Source organism: Ambystoma mexicanum, chromosome 12 (assembly GCF_040938575.1).
Source record: "Ambystoma mexicanum isolate Mex_15411 chromosome 12, UKY_AmexF1_1, whole genome shotgun sequence".
Lineage (NCBI taxonomy): Eukaryota > Metazoa > Chordata > Amphibia > Caudata > Ambystomatidae > Ambystoma > Ambystoma mexicanum.
In genome coordinates this window covers 874008804-874034997 of record NC_090936.1, presented here as the reverse complement: position 1 = coordinate 874034997, position 26194 = coordinate 874008804, and the positions used below count along the sequence as shown (strand labels likewise).

Sequence of the window (26194 nt, the reverse complement as noted above, 5' to 3'; positions counted from 1 at the left end):
GTTGTTGGAATTTGCCTTTTTTTTACTATTTTTTTGAAAAGGGCATAGATCAAATCAGTCCAATCTCCGCAGTTCTCTTTTAGCTTTTTGTTGGAAATGCCATCCGGACCTGTTGCCCTGGAACTGCTAAGCTTTTTAATAAGCATCCGTATATCTTCTCTGTCGAATTCAAAATCCCATGCTGAGGTCGTATTTCTTTTTTCTGGGGGTGTACCCATGGTTTTCCCCTTAAACAATGCATTATAGTGCCGATACCAGTCCTCCTCTGAGACTTGATTTACACCAATTGCCGACTGATTCAGATCTCTATTATTAATTAAGTCCCAGGTACTTCTTGAGTTGTTGGTAGATAGTGCCGCCAACATTTTTTCCGCGTCTCTTTGAGTTCTTAAGAAGCGGGTCGAGCGCAGCCAGTTTTTATAGGTTTGCCGGCATTTCCGCAGGAGAATCTCTTTCACCGGGGAATTTTCTTTTTTAATACGTTTAAGTTCTGCTCTATATTGCTTCCTTTTAGTGACCACAGAATCATCGTACGCATGCTTTCTTTCAATTTTATTCACTTTTGCTGGTTCATACTTAACTACAAAAGCTTCCAGGAGCCATTTATATTCTACTGTCTCATCGCCTTTGTTACCCGCTTCTTTAAAGTCTTTAACCAGCTTCGGTATAACTTGATTTTTAAGTCTCAGTCGGTTTCTTCCCCAGGATACTTCTGTTTCCTTCCATTTTTTCATCGATGATGGTAATGTGCTATCCCATGCTAGTTCAGTTCTCAAGAGGCTGTGATCGCTATTTGCTTGTTTGATTATTGTAAATGTTTTGATCCAGGGTAGCGTGTTGTTTCCGACAAAGCAGTAATCTAAACAGGCCCCTGTTTACCGCTATGCCATGTATTCGCACCCATTAGATCACCTTGGGTCTGACTATTTAACATCCTCATGTCACGAGTACACATTTCCTTTGTCCAAAGACTTTCTTTACCTCGTAGATTTTCTATATCTCTTATTTTACCTTTCTTGTCAAGGAGTTTGATATTCAGATCCCCATTTAGTAAAATTAGCCGTTCTTTGTCTTCAATCATAGATTTATCTATTGCATTTGTGATGGTTTTTAGATAATTTTTCTGGTTCAGCATATTTTCACTCCAATAGGTATTGATTAGAGTCATCGTCATCATTTTTTTTTTTGTTGATTATTTGTCATGTTCTCAGATTTCTCCTTAGTGTTTTCTTTAAGGTTGATTGTTAATATCTGCACATAGGGATTTGGGATCACATGTTCCAAAACTTGTAGAGACAAGTCCAATTTCTTTAATACCATGAGGCCTGCATAAAGTCTACCTCTAGGGCCTCTCTTAGCCGGATTAAAGTAGACTTCATAGCCTTCACACATAGGTGCTTCACGCAGCCACGACTCCTGGATCGAAATTAGGTCGTAGTCAGCCAGGAAAGATCTAATCGGATGACTTGGTGTCTAGACCAGAACATAGTGGAAGTAGTCAAATGCTATACATATTTGGGCATTTATTTTGATGATACGCTGAAGCAGGATATTCAATGGGTTGAAATGAAAACTAAATGGATGAAGATGTGTCATGCAGTTAGTCATTTCATCGGCAATCAAGGAGGTTGTTCTATCAAAGCCATAGTGTTGCTATCTACAGCTAAGATTGTCACATGCATGCTCTATGGGTTTGAAGGATGGGGTGCAAACCACAGCAAAGAACTATTAAAACCATAGGCTAAAATATTGCGTATATTGCTTACATTGATCAAAACTGTTCCATTTGAATATCTATCACTGGAGATGTAGCAGTCACTGACTAGGTCATTTCAAACCCAACAGGACATCAACACGCAATGCACTACAGGGACCCGAGTGCAACACCCCTCTGAGCAGTGCAATACGCATACAAAGACTAATGTGAAACAGTGCGGCACATTGAGACATGCAACTTGCATGCACAGACTGACCACTGCTATTCTGATGTCACAGGCAACACCACTGCTGAGCTTCATTACTCACACCTGTGTCCTTACCCCTTGTAGGTGACTCTGGATATCCTCTGCTTTTATGGCGGATGCCCTCCCAGAAGACTCCCCAGATGCTGCCTGGAAGTGACCAGGCCCATGTGAGGGCCAGGGTGATTATCACCCGGCCTTCAGGCTCTTGAATGGACATTTCAGATGCCTACACAGGTCTGGGAGTTTGCTCATGTACATACCAGAGAAGGTGGGGCAGATAGTCTGGCCTGTGCAATGTTGCACATACTCCTGCCCCAATATCTGGACATTCCTCCACCAGAGGATGATGATGATGATGCAGCGCCAGTTGGGCCCATGCATGTGCGCAAGGAGCACAGGGATGGGCGCATGACTGCCAAGAACTGTTTGAGGACTTTTTCTGAATTTTCACACCACTCTGTACACCCCTTGCACCTTTGTAGTCATCATGCACCATCATATTAAGCACTTGTTTTGAAAAATGGAATGTCCAGTCAGTGCTTCAAGTGACATGTTTAGTATTGAAACATGTACAGTGGCAGCCCCAAACACCCCCCTCCCCAAACACCCTCCTTTCCAAACATCAAAATCCCCTCTGCCCTTCCCAAACACCCCCTTCCTCCTGCCCTCCCTCAAATAAACCTCCAAAAATACTACCCCTGACCTCCCCCTTCCCAGAATCCCCTCCCCATCTTCTCCAAACACCCCCCTACCCAAACACCCTCCCCCCTTAACCTCCCCAAACACCCAGTGATGCACCCTGCCAGTGTTCTATAGTAACCTGAAAAAATATCACTTATGAAATGCCGCCTTGTCAGTGCTCAGAAGTGTTCCCTGTGTTACACAATTTAGAGAAAGCATTTTCCATTTATTTAAATGTAATCTCCCTTTGATTCCAAATACAATGAAATCAGGATGTAACTCACACTAGCAAACTACAATATACTATTGTCTTTTAATTAATAATAATTTTTCAACCCCTCACTCTACGTGCAGTAGCGCTATGTTTTCTATTTACAATCACGTCTCATTGGGCCTTCGTATAGTGAAAGACACAGTGCATTTTTACCACTTTTATACTAATGTATTCTATTTGGAAAGACTGCCTCCCAGTCCCAACCATCACCCCAAATTCCCTTGCACCCCAGGTACTAATCAGGGCAATCATTCTGGGGGACTTATCAAATTATATTCAGGGAGTTTTTATACTCAGATTTGATTTTTCTTTTTTTTTTAGCATGGAGCCAGCAGAGACACGCTCAGATTGGAAATCTCCCAGTCAAGAAGGGCTTTAGGATCTGCTTCCATTTTGTTAGGACTGCCTCTGGTTAAGTTGGTTCCAATCCCTAATGAACAAGGCCCATTTTTTCAGATGTTATCCAGATTCAGCACACATCTAATGGGGAAAAGTGTTAATCTTCCTTGTAGCTTTTCAAATGTCAGTCTCCTATCCCCCATGGATGAGCAGCTTTTTAAGGTGCCCAAAATGTCCAAGCTTATGTCATAATTATGTCACACTATGTGTTTGGCCTGCCTCATAGTTAGAGACACATACTGAATACACCTCCCCCCATCTTTATTGGCTGTTCATATTCATATATCTATATTTGTCATTAGAAAAAAGGTGGCAGCTAAAGCAACTTCCAATACTTTTGACACCAAATTAATTTTTGATTCCATTATTCATGCCAACAATGTACTACAACATGCACATTTGGTAGTAAATTCAAGAGGACTTTTTGATCTTTGAAGCACACAACTTCCCACCTTCCTAAACCTTATAGTTGCTGAATTATGAATAATATTCACAATTGCATATAGGATCAATGGTAAATAACATGTACTTTTTTTTCATAACATTGTATTGGGTTTTATGGTTATACACAACATCATCAACATTGCAATAATTTGGTAATCGTGCCAATACAATAATGCAGTTCACGCCAGGGGATAAGCGATGCGATGGTTAGTGCTCTGTCCATATTTGTCCTTGACCATGCCTTTTCATGGTGCCGAGGCGGGCCCCCATGCTCTGGGTCCTCCCCTCCGGTTTCTTTAGCTTAGTAAAGCGGGCTGCCTTGGAGCCATCTGGTCAGTGGAGGTCTTCTAGTGAGAGCTGGAAACTTAGCTGCGTAGTCCATAAATGGATCACAGATATTTAGCGCTCTGTTCAGAAAGCCTGCTCAAATTGCCGTGACCTTTTCCGCGACAGCTATGCCCCAGCATAATGCTACTGAGGGTCCATCTTTGTTTTTCCACAGCCGGGCCACTGCAATTTTTGCTGCCAGGAGTAGGTGCGTGCACAGGCGAGGGATGTGGCCTGTGATCGGGAACGCCCCTCCTCCTATTTCACCCAAAAGGATTATCCCGGTGTCCCAGGGGATGGAGAGACCGGTGATTTCCTTGATGTGGCTTGTTACCTCTTTCTAATATGCGTCTGCTTTTGGACAGGTCCAGACCATGTGGAATAGTGTGCCAAGGGTGGGACATCCGCACCAACAAGTCTCGGGGATGCCCGGATTAGCCTTGTTTAGCTGAGCTGGGGTAACATAATACCTATAGCAGAGTTTGTAGCCCCCTTCCCTGTTCGTGATGCACTGAGAGCTAAAATAGAGCAAATTGATGATAAAATCTTTAAACTGCTGTTACAAATATTATCTGTGCTAAGATTATCTTGGACAAGCCATTTATTTTAACAAACTAAAGCAATTATTCAGGAGAACCGTTTTGTAGACAAATATAAATATACCGAGGGTTATTTTATAAAACACACAGGGGCCATTTTCTAAATCCCAAGTTGGAAATAATAGGAAGGAAAAGTGACGGCAATGGTGTGAGCAAGCAAAATCTATTCCTCCTTTTTATCTTTCTTCTCAGTAAAGTGTTCGATTGGTCTCTTTATTAACGTGCATTGGGCCTCATTACACGGATGGCGGTAAGGGTTTACCGGTACCGGTAAAGGTAGCAGTGCCGGTAAACCCTTACTGCCTTACTACGAGGTCCCTTTGTTGGACCCTACCTTAACGGCTGGTTTTACCAGCCGTTAAGGACGGGACCCGCAAAGGGACCCTGGAGGTAATTACGGTACAGCAATTTGCAGTACCGTAATTACCGCCTTCCCCATTTCCATTCAGCCCTATGGGGGCAAAAATGGGAATGGGGAAGTGCCATGGTGAATGGGGAATTACCGCCCCCACACACCTTGGAATAGGACGGTAATTACGCCATTCACCATGGCGGACTCGGTAAAATACCGGCTGCAACCATGGCGCTAATAGGGCCATGGTTACCGCCGTCTGTGTAATGAGGCCCATTGAATACTAACAAACAGTATTATAAGACCGCAGCCGCCATTAGAGCTGCTTGCACAATAATATGTTGACCTCACGTTAGGCCCTTGGTGCTGTGGAGCAGTGCAGAAGTGTAACACTGATGGATTGTGAATGGGAAAGTACAACTTGCTCATCATGGGAGGAAAGCAGCAGATAGCCCCAATGTTACTGCTGAGGTTGGACATTTCAAGAAGATTTTAGTTTGAGCAAACCATTTTACATTGTCCCACTTTCCATGAGCATAAAATCGATCCCACATGGGAAGTGATGATTGTATTGTCTTTGTCTGTTTTTTTGGAATGGGAATTCATCCTATTTCCTTTGTCTGTTTCATTTTAACCTGAGCAACCTAGGGTCAGTGTGACAATCAATGGGTTAAAGAATTGTCTATCCCATTAGATGCCACATGAGTTCCGAAAGAGAAATATCGATCCTCTTTATTTTCCTGGGTGTGTTCTCTTTTTCCTTCCCCTTTTTTTACTGGTAGTCTCCTCCGATCCAAATCAACCTGGAGGAGAGTGAGTTGGAAGGTTGAATGTATTACACACCATAGAAGTTGGTAATTTCATTCTTATTCTGTCACTATTAGACAGGCGTTGTAACACCGCAACCTAGTTGAGAGTGCACAGTAGGCAGGGATAGTACCTTTGTTTCGCTGTATCCTTCTGTCTTCAGCCACAGCCTTGTTCTATTCCTTATTATTTTCTATGAATAGACTTGAGTCCACCCCACAGTAAAAACTTTTTGGGTTTGGTTTTATTAACTGGACCCTGTCTTGGGTTCTCTGTTAGCTGCTAGTAGCCTTAACACAGTTGTGTGTTGCCTAATCCTTTTGTGTGAACATTATCTACTAAGGGCAATACCCTGTCAATTTGTAGAATTTGCCCCATTGTTTGGTTATGATTTAACTGAAGAACAGCTTTTTGTATAAAAGGGGGTAAGGAATTAGTTCAGTGTTCAAGGGTGATCATTTCTGTTAGCTCGTCCAAGGTTTGACCATTGAGCCATAGTGCCACAGTGTTTTTAATTCGTTCATCCATTTGTAAAGGGGTTTCTTCTGGATTTAATTTAATAGCCCTTAACTTCTGCCGATAAAAATTGCAGGTTTGCCCCAGGCTTTTTAGCAGTCCCTCTTTGATGGCTAGAAAGGTGACTCCTTGGGCGAGATTCAGTGGATTAATCTATTATGACCTCTTTGACCCCTCTTCTCGCCTTCCCCAAGGCCTTCTAGTTATGGTAGATTCAATACTTGGGTAATCGACCACAGTTTTTCTGAGTGAGCACCCAAGTGGTGCTGGACTCCTCTGTTGCTGGTTTTTACACTTTTGCATCCATTTTATGCTTTGAATGTTCAATTGGCCGTTTTATACTTTCCGTTCAACACGGTTTGGTTTCTTATCGACTTTCCCCTCGACTCACCAGCTGTGATGAACTGCTTGGCTTTCTTTCTCTTTGGAGTCAAGGTTGGTACCAGGAAGACAAGTGTCTCTCCCTGCTTGGTTATCAGCAGAGGAGGGTCTAGTGTACCGTTGACATCTGCTGCAACATATGTTGGCTATTGTTCACGGTCTTATGATTCCTTCTGAGGAGCTTTTCCGGGCCTTGGTCGGAAAGGGAAAGGTCACTTTTCTCCTTGTCACCCTCTCGGTATGCGCCGTATTTCTTTTCCTCTTGAACTGCCGTGCTGTGTTAGCTCCGTGGCGTGCGGTCTGCCTTGCTCATATTGTGCTCTTGTGCTCCACCTTTTATCCCTGTGGGGAGGGGAGAAGGCTGTCAGGTGTGTGTAGTTTTGTTCAATTGCCTAACTTTGCCTAAACTTGGGTTGGAACATTTTAGGTAAATAGCTTGAATGTTAGTCTGTCGACCTTCGTAATCTGCGAAAGTGTTTGCATCTTGAAATGGGGGGATGGGGGAGTGCTTGTATATCCTGCATGTTAAGCTGGGGAAAAGTTGTCAGAAGAAGAGGAATGCCACATCTCACTCGTCAGTGTCCCACTTCCACTCCCCGAGGACCCCCCATCCAGCTAATCCTCCCTCACTGGTCCACCCCCAGGAACTGGATCCAATAACAATGGCCTTGTCCTGGCCACCTGGATGACAGACCCCCGGCGACTAGTCAGGTAGACACCATCAGGTTTCTCACAGCTGCATACAGGTAACAGAGGACTGCAAGCAGGGGTGCAGGGCTGCAGTGCAGGAAGCACAGAGGTGCAAAGCAGAAGGCAGGGGAGTGAAATTATATGATATGGCATTTCTAACACGCCTATACACAAGTGTTTCAAGGTGAGACGAATCAAGGGAGGGGAACACTGGGAGGACAGACAACGATCCTACTAGACCAGGTGTCATTCAGATCGCGCAAGTGCGAGGGAATGGGAGCAGGGACCGTGCAGAACATGGGAATAGGTAATAACAATAAGTAAGTAATGGCCAGCAAGTTGCAAGTGCAAGGGTAAGTGCAGAGGTAAGTGCAGACATCAGGTGTTGAGGGCTGGAATGGGGACTGTAGGGATACAGAAACAGTCCCCAAGTGCGGGGGTTGTAAGGTGGGCAGTGCAGGTGTGATGCTGGCGGGGCAGGGACGTCCGCCCAAGATCAGAGGTTGTCTAGGTAGCCAGTGCAGTTCCGTTTACAGCCAGGAGGTCAGCAAAGGAGGGGAGGAGAAAAAGCAGACGCAAATAGAAAGGTTTTGAGTTGCTTCCGGAACCAGAGATGGTTCTCCTCAAGTTTAAGGGAAGTAGGGAGGCTGTTCCAGAGGGAGGCACCAGCCGAAGAAAGAGATCTACCACCAACTTGTTGCTTGGCGAAGCATCTGACCCTGAGGGAGTTGGAGGCGGATGAGCAAAGAGCTCGAGAAGGGAGATATTTAGGTAGAGAGAGTTGAAGGTATTGAGGCCCTAGTCCCTAGAAGGCCTTGTGGACGATGCAGAGGGTTTTAAACTTAATCCTCCCAGCCACTGGGAGCCAGTGCAGAGATTTCAGTCCTGGAGAGATATGATGCCTGGGCTTGAGGCCAAGGACAAGTCTCGCAGTCCTGTTCTAGATGAGTTGCAGAGGGCGGAGAGTAGAAGCAGGCAGATTTAGAAAGAGGCTGTTGCAATAGTTCAGCCTAGAGAGAACCAGCTCTCTGGAGACAGTGAGCATCTGGGGGAAGGAGAGGAAAGGGAGAATCCCTCTGAGGAGGTGCAGCTGGTAGTGTGCCTTGCAGGTGGGAGCAGGAAGAGGACCAAGAGAGGCCGGCCAGAGAGCTACAGGAAAGGAGGGAGCGGGTGTGCCGATGACGAGAATCTCAGTCTTACTGGCATTAAGGCAGGGGTCTTTGGTGGCACACCATTCCTGGATAGCAGAAAGACAGAGATGAGTGAAGGAGAGGAGGAGGCCGAGTGAAGGCAGAGTAGGATGGCTGCAATGCAGGGAGTACAGAGGTGCAAGGCAGAAGGCGGGGGAATGCAGGCAGAGTAGCAGGGCTCCTAGGCAGGGAGCAAAAGGCACTGGAACAGGAGCAGGTTCTGGAAGCAACAGGATACAGTAGAAATCCAAGGATCAAAGCACCAGGGCTGGGAGTGAACTCAATGCAAGAGCCCTGTGCTCCTGCAGGCAGCTGCTTAAATACTGAGCCCCTGGAGCACCACACCTGAAGGTAATCTGCCCACTCTCTCTCTGGTCATGGGAAAGTGAAAGCAGTACTGATTTCTATGGCTTGTGGCGGTTGTAGTTCTAAGACTGCTACAAAGGAATAGCCAGGGAATGAGAACAGCCACAAGGTGCATCATAGGATATGTAGTTTGTGAAATTAAATCAAGAAGTAGCAAAGTCTTAAATAGTCCACAATGGGTGTCAATTGGTGCCACAGTGGAACAGTCATGACAGGGGTGTAGTTTGGGGATGCATTTGTTGGGCTGCTGCTAAACATTTTGAACGGGACATGCCGCATTTATTTGTGTTACCTTGCCATCTAATAAACTGCTCTGTTTCTTGCAACTCTTGGGTCTGAAAGTGTGGGAAACAGAATATCCATAATTACAAATTGATAATCCTATTGCACATACCTGCACATCCTTTCACCAAGGTCTTGCTAGAACTAACACAATAAGTGGAGCACAATCACTTATCCCCCTTTCAGACAGGTTTCCTGGCCAGTGTCTCCATGTCAGCAAACATCCTGCCCTTATTTTTGATCTATCATTAAACCATACATATAAATAATCCGCCTTGACTATTAAAAATGATTATTGCCCTATATCAGGTCACTAGGAAAAGCAGACATCGAGAGGTCTCATGCAAAGCTTTTTTGTTGTACCCCTATTATTTATTCTTAATATGGCGAATGTCTTTGACGAATTGCCAAAAAAACAGAACGTTCCCTCCTAAACTTGGATCTTCTGATATGCAGTAGCTTGGTTCGGTTGATGACCTAATTAAGTTGGATCACACTCTGGTCGGGAAAGGACAAATACAAGCATTGTACTGGTGTAACAACAAAGGCAGGATAAATTATGTCAGGACATAGGTGTTTTGACCTTCTGATCTGAAGTTGTAGCCTAAAATTGCTAATCACTGCTTATCATTTAAAATGCGTTAACCATTGATACGACATGGTAGCAGAGTGTGGGCATGTGACAAAGCAAATTAGTTTAAGAAAAGTTAATGAAAATCTTGAAAATTGGCATTATGGCTACTCAGGATTACCTTTATGAAATATTTGTGACTAGATCTCAGACTGATCTCTATGTTGGCTCAGATCACATTTATAGCCCTTTTCAAGTTTGTCTTTCTAAAGCTAATAAACAGGAAATATGAAACAATATAAAAGCAGACTGCTCCTGAAAGAGTTGTTTCAATTACTTGACCCACCTAGATATTGAGCTTGATTACTCCAGGCAGCTCTAGGTATACACATGCAGAATAAAACAAACATAGGTGCCAGATATCATGCTTCCCATCTTGTGGACATGCCATCCTAATATAGCGATAGGGAATATCATTAAATATCTCCTGTGGAAAGAATGAGACAAATGTATTTAAATACATTTCCCTTTTCCAGATAGCTTACAATCTAGATGCCCTTACAATGTAACCAAAGAGTTTAGCGGGGCAAAGGCATTCATTTCGCTTGTGGCATGCATTTGCAGACGCTGGAGGAATTGGTCAAAGATTGATATCTTGCAAACATCTTTTCATAGATTGTGAGGCCACCAGTTTAGGTCATTTTAGATTTCCTTTTCATTGTGAAAAGCGTAGAGGCCTGTCAGCAAATTTTCTGTGGGAAAACCTCATGAGTGGGAACAATATTACCTTAATTTTGCCTGGTTTGCATTTATGGGATTATATAGGTAATTATATATTAATTATGTGTAGCTTGGGAGTTATGAAGATAAAAATAGCACAATGGAAAATGTTGTGGTATTTATATCTTCATTGGTGTATTGTAATATTTACTGAATAAAAGGTGTATATAAACTGTCCAACACTTACTAGAAAAGGAAACTCATACGTTATGGAACTGATTCAAAACGCACCTTAAGAACTGGAGAATGAAATTGGACAACATGTGTTGTAAAATACACTGATCCGGTTCACCCCCCATTTTTGTAAAAAGATGTCTTGGGGATAAAACCATCTTAAAACATTTAGATCATTGATTCTACAAATGCTGTTGGAATCCTATAAGGGTTTGCCAAAATAGGTGAAAGGTTTAAGTGAATTTGTGGTAATGATAATACTGTTCCAGTCTTTTTGCTGCTTTATCTATTTTCTGTATTTAAGTGAAAGTGTCAAGACAAACACCCCAATGGAGGCGCTCCATTCACAAAAATGTTTAAGTTTAATTATAATCCACCAGGTTTATTATCATCATAAACTAACTGCATGGGCATCAGTTCTGCCAATTTGGGCTTTTTCAAGGCAAGAGTCCAAATCATACTCTCTCAAAACAATAATAGCAATGTATTTTGTTTCAGGATTCCTTATAAAATTAAGCTGGTTGCCATAATTTCCAATATTGTCAATGTAAGGGAACTGCATGGCTATGTGTTTTGCCTGTCTGTGCTTTTTCAAGACAAGAATCCAAATTGTACTGTGCCAGTAGTGGCTGTGCCGCAGCTACTTCGCAATATCCACAAACGTTTCCTGCAGTAAAGAGGTGACTTTATTTCCTTCTGTGTGCTGCTAAGCCGTATATCACCTTCAAGTGGCATATATTGGTACCTTCTATTTTCTATTTATGAAGCAGCAGTCTTCTTTTCATTTTAATTTTCACTTTACTCCCCCAATTGGCGCTGCTTGGTACCTGCAGGCAATTCAGTTATTAAAGAGCAAGAACATTGAGCCTTTCTTTGCATATTCATTTTTCAGCATTATCTTTTGTCTGTTTGTCTATATTGCCTTTAGTGTAGGGCTACAATATTGCCCGAAGCACCTTCAGCTTACATTATGGAATCTTAAAAAAAGGCAAAAATAAAGAGGCATCGCCTTCATTATCTAATACTTTTAAGCAGCCCAGACGTGATTCCCCGCCGCCAAAGGAGGACATTTTGGTGCCTATGATGCAAATCATTTTATCAGAACTGCGTGTTCTTAAGCCCTTTATGGAAGCTATTAATACCAAGCTACAGTAACTGGATGACAAATGGTCATTGTTCGAGTGCAGAATGTCTGAAATGGAGAGAAGAGTTGGCCATGCAGAAGATGATGCAAATAGAGTGGAAGCATTGGGGATGGTGGTTAAAACCCTTCAGAAGCAATCTGAACATTTAGAAAACAGGAACAAAAGGAACAACATTCATATTGTTGGACTTCCTGAAGGAATAGAAAAAGATAATCCTATTTCATGTCTAAACTGCTTGCTTCCTAAACTACTGGACCTCCCAACATCAGTGCATCTTAACATCCAAGAGATCATCGTGTGGGCCCTTTCAGCTCTATACGCAATCCAAGCTTCTCTTCCATAACTTTGATTTTGGTCTTGCTAGACTATACACATATTCAGGTCATACTAAATGAAGTGAAGCAAATCAAGCAATTAATGTGGGATGCCCGAAGAATATATATTTCTCAAGATGTTTCCAATGCCACTGCTGCAAGAAGGAAGGAACTCCTTGCAGTCAGACCTCCTCTAACGAACTAAATGCAAGATATGAAATTTCTCACCCAGGAATTATGAAAGTAACTTTAAAAGGTCACACAGATACTTTTGACAACCCGGGAGGCCACAGACAGTTTATTCAAAGGCATAAAATGGAAGAAATGGATACCTCCTCTCCTCCCCCACAACAATCTGATTGATTCCGTTTTGAAGTTAGTCTCCATTGTACAGTAATATTTGATTTATTGGAATGGGGATGGGGTTGGTCTCCTCTCGTCCAGCCCTCCACCTCCACGTTTAGCCTAGTCAGTATGATTTGGTGTGGCTGTTTCCTGTTAGTAAGGTTAAAACATTTTTCTGCAAGTTGCTATTTACTTCATCTTAATTCTGTGCTTACTTTGTTTGTGTTCCCACAGTCCTTTTATCTTCACCCCAGTTTCATGTTGTTCTCCCAGGATAATTTAAGGTATGATGTGGAAACTCTTTTTTACGGCTTAAATTTACATCTAAACCCCTAATATATATGCTTTCTGTACTAGTCAATATGATTTATATGTACCCTCAGCTTTGATATTATGCCACTAAATATTACTGTTAAAGGTTTACATAACCTAATTAAGAGGCAAAAGATTCTCTCTTATCTAAATAGAACTAAACCGTCTATTGCCTGTATTTAAGAGTAACATCTTCCGGAATCTGAGGCAGCTAAATATGATAGGTTATGGGTAGGTCAGGTCTTGGCTAGTGCTGCTCAGGGTAAGAACAATTGAGTTATTACTCTTATAATAAAAGTCTTAAATGTAAAGTGATTCGATCTGAATACAATGATTTAGGTAGATGGCTTCTTGTAAAAATGTGAATTGACTCAGTTGAATATGCATTTCTCAATGCATATGGTCCTACTTTTCCAAATCCCATCTTTTGGTCTGATCTGAAAAATCACCTGTTTCAGGCAAATTTACATAACCTAATTGTATGCAGAGACTATAATGAAATTATTCAACCCTTCCTTGATAGAAAGTCAACTATCCATTTTAGAAAATCCAAAACACATTAGCAATTTTGGAATTTTATTTCTCAATTGAGTCTCATTGATGCTTGGTGCAAAACTCATCCTACTGACTTAAAGTATACGTTCTATTCCAATGTGCATAATTCTTTTTCCAGAATTGATCATATTCATCTCTCTAAATCCAAGTCCAGCTTCATACTACATACCAGCATTGATTGTATTTCCTTATGAAATCATTCTCCAGACTACATTAAGCTTAAAATTACCCTGAGCAATTGTAAATCAAATAGATGTAGAGTTAATACAGCCTTGTTAAAGGATGATTTGTTTACTCCATTGTTTATTGAGTCACATATTGAAGTAAGGATGCTTCTATTCCGAATAACTAGGACTGTAATAAAGCTGTACTTAGTTGGCAAATTATTTAATATGTTGCTAATAAAAAGAAGACATTAAAACAGAAATCAGAGACTATTCAGAAACAATTAAATGTTCTAGAAAAGCAATATGCACACAATGCTATTCCATACAATTTTAATAATATTATACAATTAAGAATTGCAATGTAACAAAATTACTTCTGAATACTCATGTGCCTCACTACTTAACTATAAGGCTAACATATACCAATTTTCTAATAAAACATGTATATCACTTGCTTCTTACCTCAAGATTAAAAAAGAGAGAGCAATGGTAGCTGTTCTCAAGGATACACTAGGCAATAGGAAGTTTTTGGATAAAGAAATCATTGATATCTTCTCCAAATTTGATCAGAAGCTATGCACGGAAGAAACTTCCCTGAATAGTATACAGTCTCGAGACTTTCCTAACCATCTTTCTCGCTCTACTTACCATAAACCAGATCTCAGTTTCTTAAATAATCCCATAACTCTTAATGAAATCCATAAGGCAATTGATGATCTTAAAAATGTAAAGCCCCTGGCCCATATAGCTTTCCCATTGATTTCTATGCATGTTTTAACAATTGACTAGTCCCAAATTAGATTAGCTGTTTGCTCATTTTGTCACACATTATACATCTAAAGGAACCTTTGCAGAAGCCATGTTTGTTGTTTTCCCTAAGCCTAATAAAGATCCCGAGCTTCCTCAAAGCAATAGGCCCATTTCCCTCATAAATGCTGATTGCAAAATATTTGCAACCATTTTAGCCAACCGTCTTCTTCCCTTTTTGCCCAGTTTGATTAAAAATGATCAGGTTGGATAGGTCAAGGATAGGCTGTCCTCTTGTAACATCATATTATGTTTGTATATTTTAGAAATTGTTGATAAATCCAAAGAGAGTTATGCAGCTACAGCTCTTGATGCTGAAAAAAAACATTTGGTAGAATGGACTTTTAAGTTTGATGCACTTCAATGGCGTGGTCTTGGTAACCCCTTTTTATCCATGATCAAAGTATTATTTTCACCTCCTAAAACTGCTCTTTTTGTTAATGGACAGATGCCATATTGTGTTCCCTTTGTTTAGGGGAACTGGGCAAGGTTGTCCCCTATCGCCCCTATTATTCATATTGGCCTTGGAGCCCTTCCTAGAAATTATTACAACTGACAAAACAAAAGAAGGTATCAATTTTAGTGATGCACAAATAAAATTAGCGGCCTATGCAGATGATGTACTCTTGCTTCTTAAAAACCCTGATACCAGCTTACATATCCTTCTATCTATTATAACACACTTTTCACTAGCTTCCGGGTTGCAAATTAAATGCAGATAAATCTGAAATATTACCCATTACTGTCCATTGTTCTAGACAACACTTTCAGGTATATGGTATCAGATGGTGCCCCAATGGCATTACATATTTAGACGTCCATATTTCTTCTTCTATAAGAGATATTATCAAAGTAAATATATTCATGAATGCATGGTCCCCTTTGTTCTTAGCTTGGTGGGATCATTTTAAGACCATTAAAATTATGATTTCTCCCATTTTTTTCTATTCCCTAAATATGCTACCGGTATCTTTTTCCCCCAATTTCTATAAATCGATTGATTCATGCCTGGCCACATTTTTATGGAAACAGGGGATACGTAGGATCTCGCTTAGTAAACTTAAAAGATCCTTTCAGCATGGAGGTGTAGAGTTTCCTAATTTTATGAATTACCATTCAGCATTTGTATTAAAAAAAGCTCAGATGTGGTTTGCACCTATAAATGATAACACTGTTCCAACTTTTCTTTAGAAAAAGACATGGGCCTCATTAGGAATTTGGAGGTAGCCATGCCGTTCTTACCAGCATGGCTATCCACAAACTGGGTACCGGGTCTGGGTCCCAAAAATAGGGAATTACCGGGCCATGCCGACTTTAGCGGGCCCAGTAATTCCCATTCTCGAGACCCGGAGCATCCCCATTCCCATTTGAGCCCCCATAGGGCTCAATGGAAATGGGGAGGATGCTAACAACGGGCCGGTTAATGACCGGTCCGTTTGTTAGCATCCTGGTTTGCTCACGGGTGGCGGTATGCACGTCTGGTCTGGACCAGCATGCATTTCGCCACCCGCAAGGAAACCCGTAATGTGGCAATCCGTAATGAACGGTGGCGGTACCTTACCGGCACCGTTCATTCCGCGGCCCCCTACCGTGTAATGAGGCCCATGGTCTTCCCTTTGACACTTGCAGATTGATATATACTTTAGAGGAATAACAGATTAATTAATTAAAGTTTCGTTTCTGCTAATTATATTAGATTGTATATATTCAATGCATATTCATCTCAATGTATCTCACAATATCTGTGGTTTAATAATGAGATAATTGTGTAAGAAGTAGATATGTTTTCTGGAGAAAGTGGCATGATAAAGTTATTAAATATGTTCACCAATTATTGAAACAAGGGGTGCCACTTACATTTAAGGACTTTAGAGAAATGTTTTCTATCCCTCTGTCAGAATGGCACCAATACGTTAGTTTAATTGATGCATTAGTAGATAATTCAGACCTTTTAATGTCCAATATGCATGTTTATTGGCAAGATAGGTTTCAGGCCTTACACACGTTTACTGCTTCAATGTTTTATGAAAATATGATGGCGGAACATACTTTTGATCCACAATTGCGGTCACTCGTTGCTTGGATACATGAGTGTGCTTTAATTAATGAAGACATCTGCTGGCCTGTGATCTGGAGAAATATTTCATGGATCACTCCTTCTGCCAGTTTAACCCAGACTTTATGTTTCTTACATCATAGAGTTTGCATTACTCCCTCTAAACTTTTCAAGGGTAAGATTAGACACAATGATAAATGCTGGAGTTGTCTTGATGCAGAAGGTACATTCAAACATATGTTTATTGATTGGACATTTGTTCAAACATTTTGGAAAAGTGTTTGTGTGACTTTAAAACAAAAACTAAAATTTGCTTTTGATTTTAAATGTGTTTTTCTTGGAAGCTCACTACTTCAGGCTATGTAAGAGTTCAATGCAAGTCATTTGTTTAACCTATTCATTCTTATTGCTATTCAAACTATTACAGTTAATTTGAAAAATGTAGATCGTATTAATTACACATTTTGGTGGAAATCACCATGTGTAACTCGTAAAATTGAACTAAAATGGAACATGTTTATTGATAACGTATGTGCTAATGTTTCCATTTCATAATTTTAATTGTTACTATTACTCTATCCTGCTCCATTACCCCTCCCATTTCTGGTTTTTGTCTGTGGTGTCTGTCTTTTGTCTGTCTTGTTCTGTCTTCTTGCTCCAAAAATAAATATCTTTGTTGCATTACTTTGTACATGTATATGCTATTTCAAATTGCATCTTTTCTCAATCATCTAACTTTACACCAAAGTGCATTAATTCATCACTGTTAACGATAACTTCTCTTAGATTGTTGTGCACCTTTGTGCTGCGAGAGGCAGTTTTGTCTCACCGACTCACTGATTCTGACACATCCACGCACATGCTTAGCAATTATAATGGGATGTAAGGTCCTTCAGTCCATAACTCCAAAACGCAGTCAAACCATACCTAATACTGATTCAAATGACCCATGCAGCTTTGATATGATATGATATTTTATTTATATTGCGCCTGTACACAAGTGTAACACCCACACTACCCGTTGTGTGATTCATGCTCACTGAAATCCTTAACAGCTTTAGAAGCGAAATAGAAGCAAAATAAATGACACATATAACATGAGTATAATTACACAATTGATCATTCTAATGAACTCTCTGTATTAGTTCTCTACATGCCCATTTCTTAACTGTATTCATTTATTAAATGTTAATCTTTATTTAAGGGCTGGTGTTTAGGGCCTAGAAAATGCCCACCAGTGGTGTGTAGATGCTTCGCAAGTGAACTTATAAACTAATGATGAATTTATTTTGACAATATAAGATGATACCCACCACGTCCTTTAATTCATGTATATAATTGTCAGGCTTAAGACAGCTATCCAAGTAGTTGACTTGAATGAGCTGGCTCTAGTTTGGACCCTATGCGCCTCAAATACCTCATTCTTTGTTTACCCTACCAATGTCTCACTCATAACCTACTGCCTACTGCCTCTGCGCCCTCAACTGGGGCAAAGCTTCCCTAGTGTGGCCCATTCATAATCCACAAATCCTTTGGAACCACACAGGTTTGTGAAGAGGACGGTTTGGTGGTTTTCTGGACTGACTGACCCACACTACACCAACCTGTACACAGGCCTTATAACATAAATAAATGGCAGTCACATTCCAGCACTTTTGCATACTGCGGTATGCTTGACAAAATGTACCTACCATTGGAAATTCAATCCATCTCCTTGTACATCAATGACTTAAAATAAGTCACTTAATCACGCATTGCGAGCAGCTGAAAACGGTGTGCTCCACAGATCATTCCATTGCCTTTGTAATCAATTTAGCACTGGGCATAAGGTATAAAATGTATAACTTATATGCCTATCTTTCGCTGTCTTCCATTATATTTCAGTCCTATGCATGCCTCAATGCTCTTTTGTGTAAGGGTCTGCATGGAGAATCCTCCACAATACAATTTGTGGCTAATTACCTAAGCAATCCATACACTTAGCCTAGGCTATTGCCCAGCACTTTTACAGAGTGCCTTCTAAACAAAGGCAGAGATCGCCAATAAAAGCTGATGAGCTACTCTAGCCCTATGTGCCCTTTTGCACGTTGGGAAGATCTACATTACTGGGGTGGCAACTGTGCTGAAATCCACCCATTTTATAGCACCTGGCAGAGCTGAGTGTCAGGCTCTCCTACTTGAGCTCAGCCCTTCCATCTGCAGAAAAAGCATCCAGCATTTACATGGAGGAATACTGGGCTAGCTAAATACATGTACCCCTCTACCCTGACTGTGGACCATGTTTGGTATTAAAGATCAGGTGGTAGAGGCAATAAGTGTCTACTTAAATCCCTCCCTACCTAGAATTACTACCAACCTTTGCAGTAGATATTATTTATAAGTGGTGGTGGTGGCTGGGGAATTTTCCATATTGCACTCAGGGTGGTGCAAGCAAGTGTAGATAGTGGTCCTGAACCCGCTAAGTGGGATTCAGGGAAGGGTCTCCTACAAAGAATGTGTTTTTAATAATAAAACGTATTATTATTCGTATTATTATCATTATTAATGTTAATATTATTATTAGGGTATTTATTGAGCACAGACCTAGCTTTGGGAAGCAACGGAGCACTTTACAATCATAAGGGAAGAATACAGTGAAGGAAGCAGAGAAAAAGGGATAAGGAGCTAACAAAAGGGGAGGGGGGTGGGCAACGGGCAGCAAAGGATCTAAAATAAACCATGGGAGGAGACAGTGGGGAGCAGATCACTGAGTCACAGGTAGCGTGGGGAGTGCAGTGTGTGTGGACATAGGTATAAGAGAGGAGCCATTACTTGAAGAGGAGTTAATCACGCACTTCCCGATCTGTTTTTCGATAAAAATAAGATTTGAAAAAAAACCATAGTATTTACAAGCCGTTTTGTAAGGACACATGAAATATTTCGATACTTCAAATGCCATGTCCCATTTCTCTCTGCATGCACATCGTCACTCTCATTGCCCCCAGTACCAAAAACATGTCACTCTCACTGCCTCCAGTGCCACTCGTATTCTCCGCCTATTTGCACCATTGCCCCAGAGACGTCCAATTCACCATAAGTTTGCCCCATGTCATTCTCATTGCCCCATAGCTGTCCCATTGTCCTTGGATTTATCCCAAAGTCAATGGAATTGCGATCAGCTTTGTCCAATGTCAATTCCATTGCCCAGAACTGTAACATTGTCCTGTGACTTGACTCATTGCTCCAAGTTTGTCCCATCATTGTAAGTTTCACAGCAATGCTACTTTTGTTACCCCTATATGGCTCCATTGCCACAGTTTTGCCCCATTTCACTCTCATTGCCCTCGAAACTTCATCATTGCCCCAGAATTTTTCCCATGCCATTCTTGTTGCCCCTATTGATGTCTCATATTAGTCCCATGCCCGCTTAATTCACATTACATGCCCCTAAGGCTTCCTATAAACCTGCCCCCTTTAGCATCGCACTCATCACACTCTGGTTGCAGGGACACCAGATTTGTAGGGTCTCGTTTGGGGCTGGGTGATGACTGCTCCATGCCATTCAAGGGCCCTAGGAACATAAGCTGACCCTTTATGCAGTGCCTTGTGCTGCCTGAAATGCACCTCAGTCAGCTAGCCTCATAGATATCTAGCTCTGTGAATGATTGCGTGAAGTGCTTTAGGTATTCTGGTCTCTGCTGCTACATTATAGCTAGTGGGGCAATGATTTATGAATAGGTTGCTATTTTCTTTTTTACATATAAACATTTCTGTCCTCCAGTTAGTATTCAAGACCAGGCTTTTTACTAAATTATATGGGAGAGAAACTTTGCATCATTTGGTCATAGATTGGATAATGTTACATGAATTACACACACTGCACTTTCGAAAAATGAAATGGGAGTATCGAACCGTCACCTATGAGCAATTGTGGCAAATTCTTTTTACGGGTCAGCAGACCACACATCGAATTGCTGTTCTTAACTTTTTATATGCGTTGAAATTGACTGACTAGTGCTGCAAAGATGGTTTTATTAGAATGTGAGTAGAATCTATTATGCGTATACACATGATCCATTGTATTACTGATTATAATGTGTGCAATTATAGATTTTAAATTGCACAGTATAAAGAAGTATGTATTGTAGGATTGGTATATTGTAAAATCTAATAAATTGGAAAGTTGATTTATCAGCTAAACAAATAAAAAAAAAATACATTGGAGAGATATGGAAAGATATGGTAGAACATAGGTGCATTTTATTAATTCTTTTGTATAGCACTCAGAAAACCATTAAGCTGCTTCAGTGCAATTTTCCTTCATGGGACGGGGGATGCCTGCAAAGGGAAGCACAGCGGGGGCCAGTAACAAGTAGTGAATAGTATGGAAAGACACAATAGACCATACCCACATCAGAACTTAACACAGTAATTTCCCAGGCAGAGGGAAGGGTCCATAAGGTATCACTTTGGACACTTGCACAGTATGCAGTGTAGAAAAGGTCTGCTAGGTGATCTTGCCATTCACTGTCTGGGAGGTTGATTGCAAGGTAGGGTAAGACTCTGTAAACTAGGCAATACACCTTTAAATCAATTAGCAAAATTGTGGACCAGTGTGGGACCATCGGGGCAGGTTTTGTAGATCTGTCTGTTGGTTGTAGAAATAGTTATGTTCTGGTTAGGGTAAGTTAATGGTTCTGCAAATGAGCACTACCATAACATAACTGACACATGTTACTTCTAAGTGCAGAGTAAAGAATCAAGGTCAAATGAATACACACATTACCACATTGAGTGGGTCATCACGAGTTGGGCAGAGCAGGAAAATGCGGTGGGAACGCTATGATTGCCCTTTACTGCTCTGCCCAATCCTGTGTTCCGGGGCATTCACCTCCAGATCTCGGCTGGAGGTGAATGCACCAGCTTTAAGGCCATTTTTGGCACTTTTACCAATGGACCCAATGGGAATGGGAACTTAACGCCCCCACGGCCCAAATCGGGATCCGTTGCACATTGAATCGGACTGAGTTGCGGTAACGCTAACTGGGTTGGGTGCTATCCCGGTGCAATTAGTTTTGGCTATTAGCCAGACTATTGCGTTAGGGTGCAGGTAGAAGAAAGATGACATGTGAGGAGGGACACACAGCTTATGGATGTTGGTTGTTTATTAACCCACCGACTGACTGCCTAATGCCATGCTAACCCCTATGGCCATTCCCACCCCTTTAAGCTAGCTTTATCAATCCATAACATTGCACTTTGGCCTGCTTGTCCTAGGTGTAAGCAGGCTGATGAGAGTTGATGGCTTAATTGCAGTTGTAAAGGTTCTACTGATGTAATACAAATATCTTAGCCATGTGTGTTTTCAGCCACTTTATTGATATATGTACCTTGTGTTGAAATCCTGTTGCAAACACGCATTAACAAAACCAGTAGTTTTGGCTTGTATATAGGCATTAGACCGAAGTGCAAGACAAAGGCCTATCATATGCCCATGAAATCACAACCCTTTCCAGATGGTGCCTTCTTTTGGCCAGGTAGTATCATTTTGACAGTGCCTGGCAAATGCCTATTCGATGTCTACCCAAAAGCCAATACTATTGGCTTTGTCATTGCTTGTTTAAAAAAAAATAAGATGTAACCACCCGTCAGTCAGTAATCAAGCCTATTATAGATACCCTGTTGTAGAAGCCCCTGGAGCGTGATATTTATATTGGAAACAAAGGGAGTGGGAAAGAGTGTCTCCTGACACCAACCAATTGAGTGCTCACTTTCAGTCTTAATTAAGAACATGTTGCAAGTCTCCTGCTTGTCTACAAAGTGCACCTAGTGGTTAAGTTAGATGTGTTGAAGAAAAGTAAAGATGTCTTTTTCAATTAGGGCCCCTCTAAAATGGCAGTGCCCCACGAAAAAAAGAATGCAAAAATAACGAAAACCATTTCTTAAATAATGTTATATTCTTCTCCTACTTTTTCAGGATTTAATGTTAATCATTTAGACATTGCACCACGATATGCAAGTATTCTTATGGGAATATCAAATGGTGTTGGAACGTTATCAGGAATGGTGTGCCCACTAATTGTTGGTGCTTTAACAAAACACAAGGTAAGTGCAGTTTTGCAAACTTTTCATTACAAGTATGTTGTCTCGTACCATGTTGGCCAGAAGACAAATGTAGAAATGTATTTTGTTTTTCAGAAAAAGCATGCAGCTAGTAAGCTATGTTGAAATTGTGTTTTTCTAGCTTTCAGGACAACCTACTTCCCTTCTTTAGGAATTTCTCATGAAGTCCCTGAAGCTCTCAAATTATGTGTAAACTGCATCTGTGAATTAAGTTTACGGTCTGCAGGCTGTGTAGCCAGAGGACCAACACTCAAAAGTTTGCGTAACGAAACGTGTCAGACAGTATGTTGGGTTCCAACCTAGAGACCGCCAGAGAAGACAGGAAGGCCTGCAGCAAGTGAGTGGGGGGGGGGACAGGCAGGAGTCGGGCAGCAGAGCTAATAGTGGAGGGAGATGTGTGGGGAGGACCCCCCAAAAAGGACAGGGAGAAGGGGGCGGGAACTAAAGACAGATCTTGTGGGGCTGGCCTTCACTGATGGATTCTGCAAAGTCGATCTTTTGCTCCCTGTCTTCAGACCCCAATTCATGAATTTGTGAGCTGAGGAACTTTTGTGGTTTTGTGAAATAGTTGAAGCCTTTTTTTTTAATTAGCCTTGCAGGAATGCTGCCTAAACCAGGATTTTCTTCGACAATACGTTTTGGCAAAACATTTTATACCTCAGCATCTGGGCTAAATTAATGATCATGGTTTGGGTGGTTGGATGGGTTCTTCATTTGGCCTAGAAAAAAAGTCAGCAAAAGCATTCAGGGAGCAAAGCAACTCAAAAACACAGTAAACAAACTGCTAAGATTTTGAGTGCAAATAAGGTAGTGCCTGTATGCTTTATTGTGATCAAGGTTTACTGTACAGACAGATGGTTTTATATAAGATGATTGGATGTGTGTGTGTGTTATGTTCTGTTTAGTCTACTTACAGGTATTGTATGTTGCTTGTTTCCTTTATGGGATGAGTCTTCCTCACAGTTGTAATGGGTCTGATTTTAATAATTCCTGGTAGACTACAGATACATAGTCATTTGGAGCTAGCAGTTTTGGGGTTGTTTCCTTTGAACTTAAACAAATGCTAAATACAAAATCAGAAATGAAGATGTTGGGCACTACATTGTTAATGATGGGAATGCTCTGAACTTCAGTTAAGACCCAGAAGGCTTGTGGGTGGGCAAATGGTCCTCCCTTTACTTTTGAGGACAGGGTCCAGGCATAGTTCCGTTTCCGGCTTTTTCCAAGGGAGTGGATTCATATTTTTTTATAGCATTATTTGTTAAGACTACAGTGTACATGGGACTCCAGTGTCCAGTGATTCTAAGGAGCAAAATGTCTGCCTTATGAGCTGGGGAATGCCTGACCTCGATACTATGCTATGCACCCACAGTTTGTTTTCCTATCATTTTGAGCAGGAATCGGGAGAGAGATGGCCCTACCTGCCTGTTATTGTAGGCCATTGCTGTGTGGGAAAGTGCAAGTCGAGTGCAAGGGCACTGACAACATGTGTTTCAAAGATCATGTAGTGAGTGCATGGTTGTTCTGCATCTATTTTACCTTCCAGACCAAATGTTTGCCGTGGTAGAGAAGAGCATTTTTTTAGAGTAGAAAATAGATGTTTAAAATTTACCATCAGTGAAATCTTAGTGAGAAATCAACTTTGATCAGATGATGTGCATGCAATTCTGTCCCTCTGGGAACCTTGCCTAGAGGTTTGGTTCCTGTTTCAAGTGGTTATTACATGTGTCTACGTCTTGCAACTTTGGTTTAGCATAGTAGGTGGCTTGTTTTCTGCAGAGATCAAGAAGTGTCAGGCGCAGTTTTGGGTGACATAGGAGGGGATGGAGAGAAATGTCAGACACAGTTAGCTGTCAAAGGAGGATTGTAGAGTAGTGTTGGGCACTGCATTGGCTTTCAAAGGAGCAGCAGGCAACTGGCTAACACTTCAGGTGCCAGCAGCAGTGACAGTGTATTATTGTTTCGTTTGTGTGAGAAGGAATGTAACGGGTGTCATTGTGTTTCCTCATCCCTACTGTGTGTTTTTCAGTAGAGGTGACATGTGAGTGACCATTTTGCGAAATATTCCTGGACTGTCTGAATATTTGTGAACTCTAACACTAGGTTGCCTAACATAAAATAGGGACATGAAAAAGTGATTTCCTTATATATTAGACATACATGTGTGGGTTGAACTAAACTGTGGAATGGAAGACATCTCTCTTTTTTGTATTGTCTAAGTCTTCACCGACAGTGATTGTTCAGGAGTCTTCAGATTTGAGAGATGGTAAGAAAGAGGAGGTCATTAATGAGTTTGAGATCTACCTAAGAGCATTAATTGTACATTACTATCCTAAAGTAAGTGTGGTACTTAGGAAGTACCTTTTTGGAGTTAGGAGTGAACAAGCAAGTGAGTGTGTGGAAGAATTGGTTACTGCCTTATGACATTAGGCATGGTCAAGACATTTTGCAGACATCTTGGACTAGCACGCTCACAACCAATTCAAGCTCATATTTTCCAGTAGCAAAATATGAAAGGAACTAAGGCTATAGAAGGCATTCTAGTTTGCATGAGGCATCCTAATTTCTAAGGGGGTTGAAAACACACTCAGTGTGAAGGAATTAGAAAGTAGTGCTATGAAGGAGAAACAAGTTCAAATGCAAATGGTGGGGGAAGCAGGGTGGAGAGTGTTAGCCGAGTGTTAGCTGTGCTGGTGGAGTGACTGGAGTAACTCTACTACCTTTACTATTGGAGGCAGACCTCTGCTGTGCTGTGCTTGTGCCTTGGCCATAAAGACTCACTCTTGACGCGCAGCATCCGCGGAGTGTTAGCTGAGTGTTAGCTGTGCTGGTGGAGTGACTGGAGTAACTCTACTACTTTACTATTGGAGGCGGACCTCTGCTGTGGTGTGCTTGTGCCTTGGCCATAAAGACTCACTCCTGATGTGGAGCGTCCACGGAGTGTTAGCCGAGTGTTAGCTGTGCTGGTGGAGTGACTGGAGTAACTCTACTACCTTTACTATTGGAGGCAGACCTCTGCTGTGCTTGTGCCTTGGCCATAAAGACTCACTCCTGACGCGGAGCGTCCGTGGAGTGTTAGCCGAGTGTTAGCTGTGCTGGCAGTGTGACTGGAGTAACTCTACTACCTTTACTATTGGAGGCGGACCTCTGCTGTGCTGTTCTTGTGCCTTGGCTATAAAGACTCACTCCTGACACGGAGCGTCTGCTGAGTGTTAGCCGAGTGTTCGCCGAGGAGCGGGGAGGAGTGGGTATGGAAGCAAATATATCTACGACTGCCCCACGCACGAGGAGTTGTGTAAAAACATTAGTAAATAACATGGAGTCTCTGTAACCAAACACAAATATAGAAGATGCGGCAGCTGGTGTTAAACACCATTATCCAACTACGAATGATTCATCACTGGCACAATTCGTGCCGCACATACGGCAAACAACCATAAACAACACTGGACGCAGCACAGGACAACGAGCTGGCAAACAACAACAGTGCTGCAGATGCAACAAAACTAAGAAGTAAGTTGATGCCGCTGTGTCCTGTGCGACCTTTTTCAATACTGAATGAAGTTGATGTTCGCTGCCCGCGTATGACACTTC

General features: G+C 41.6%; 1 protein-coding gene across 1 annotated transcript in view; it reads left to right on the top strand.

The window, feature by feature from the left end:
- The window catches only part of SLC17A8 (solute carrier family 17 member 8), a 769865-nt gene that overhangs the window by 694821 nt on the left and 48850 nt on the right, over positions 1-26194 (top strand). Inside the window, exon 11 of the mRNA XM_069629352.1 lies at positions 22455-22582. Coding sequence (XP_069485453.1) covers positions 22455-22582 — 128 coding nt within the window. The remainder of the gene's footprint in view (positions 1-22454; positions 22583-26194) is intronic.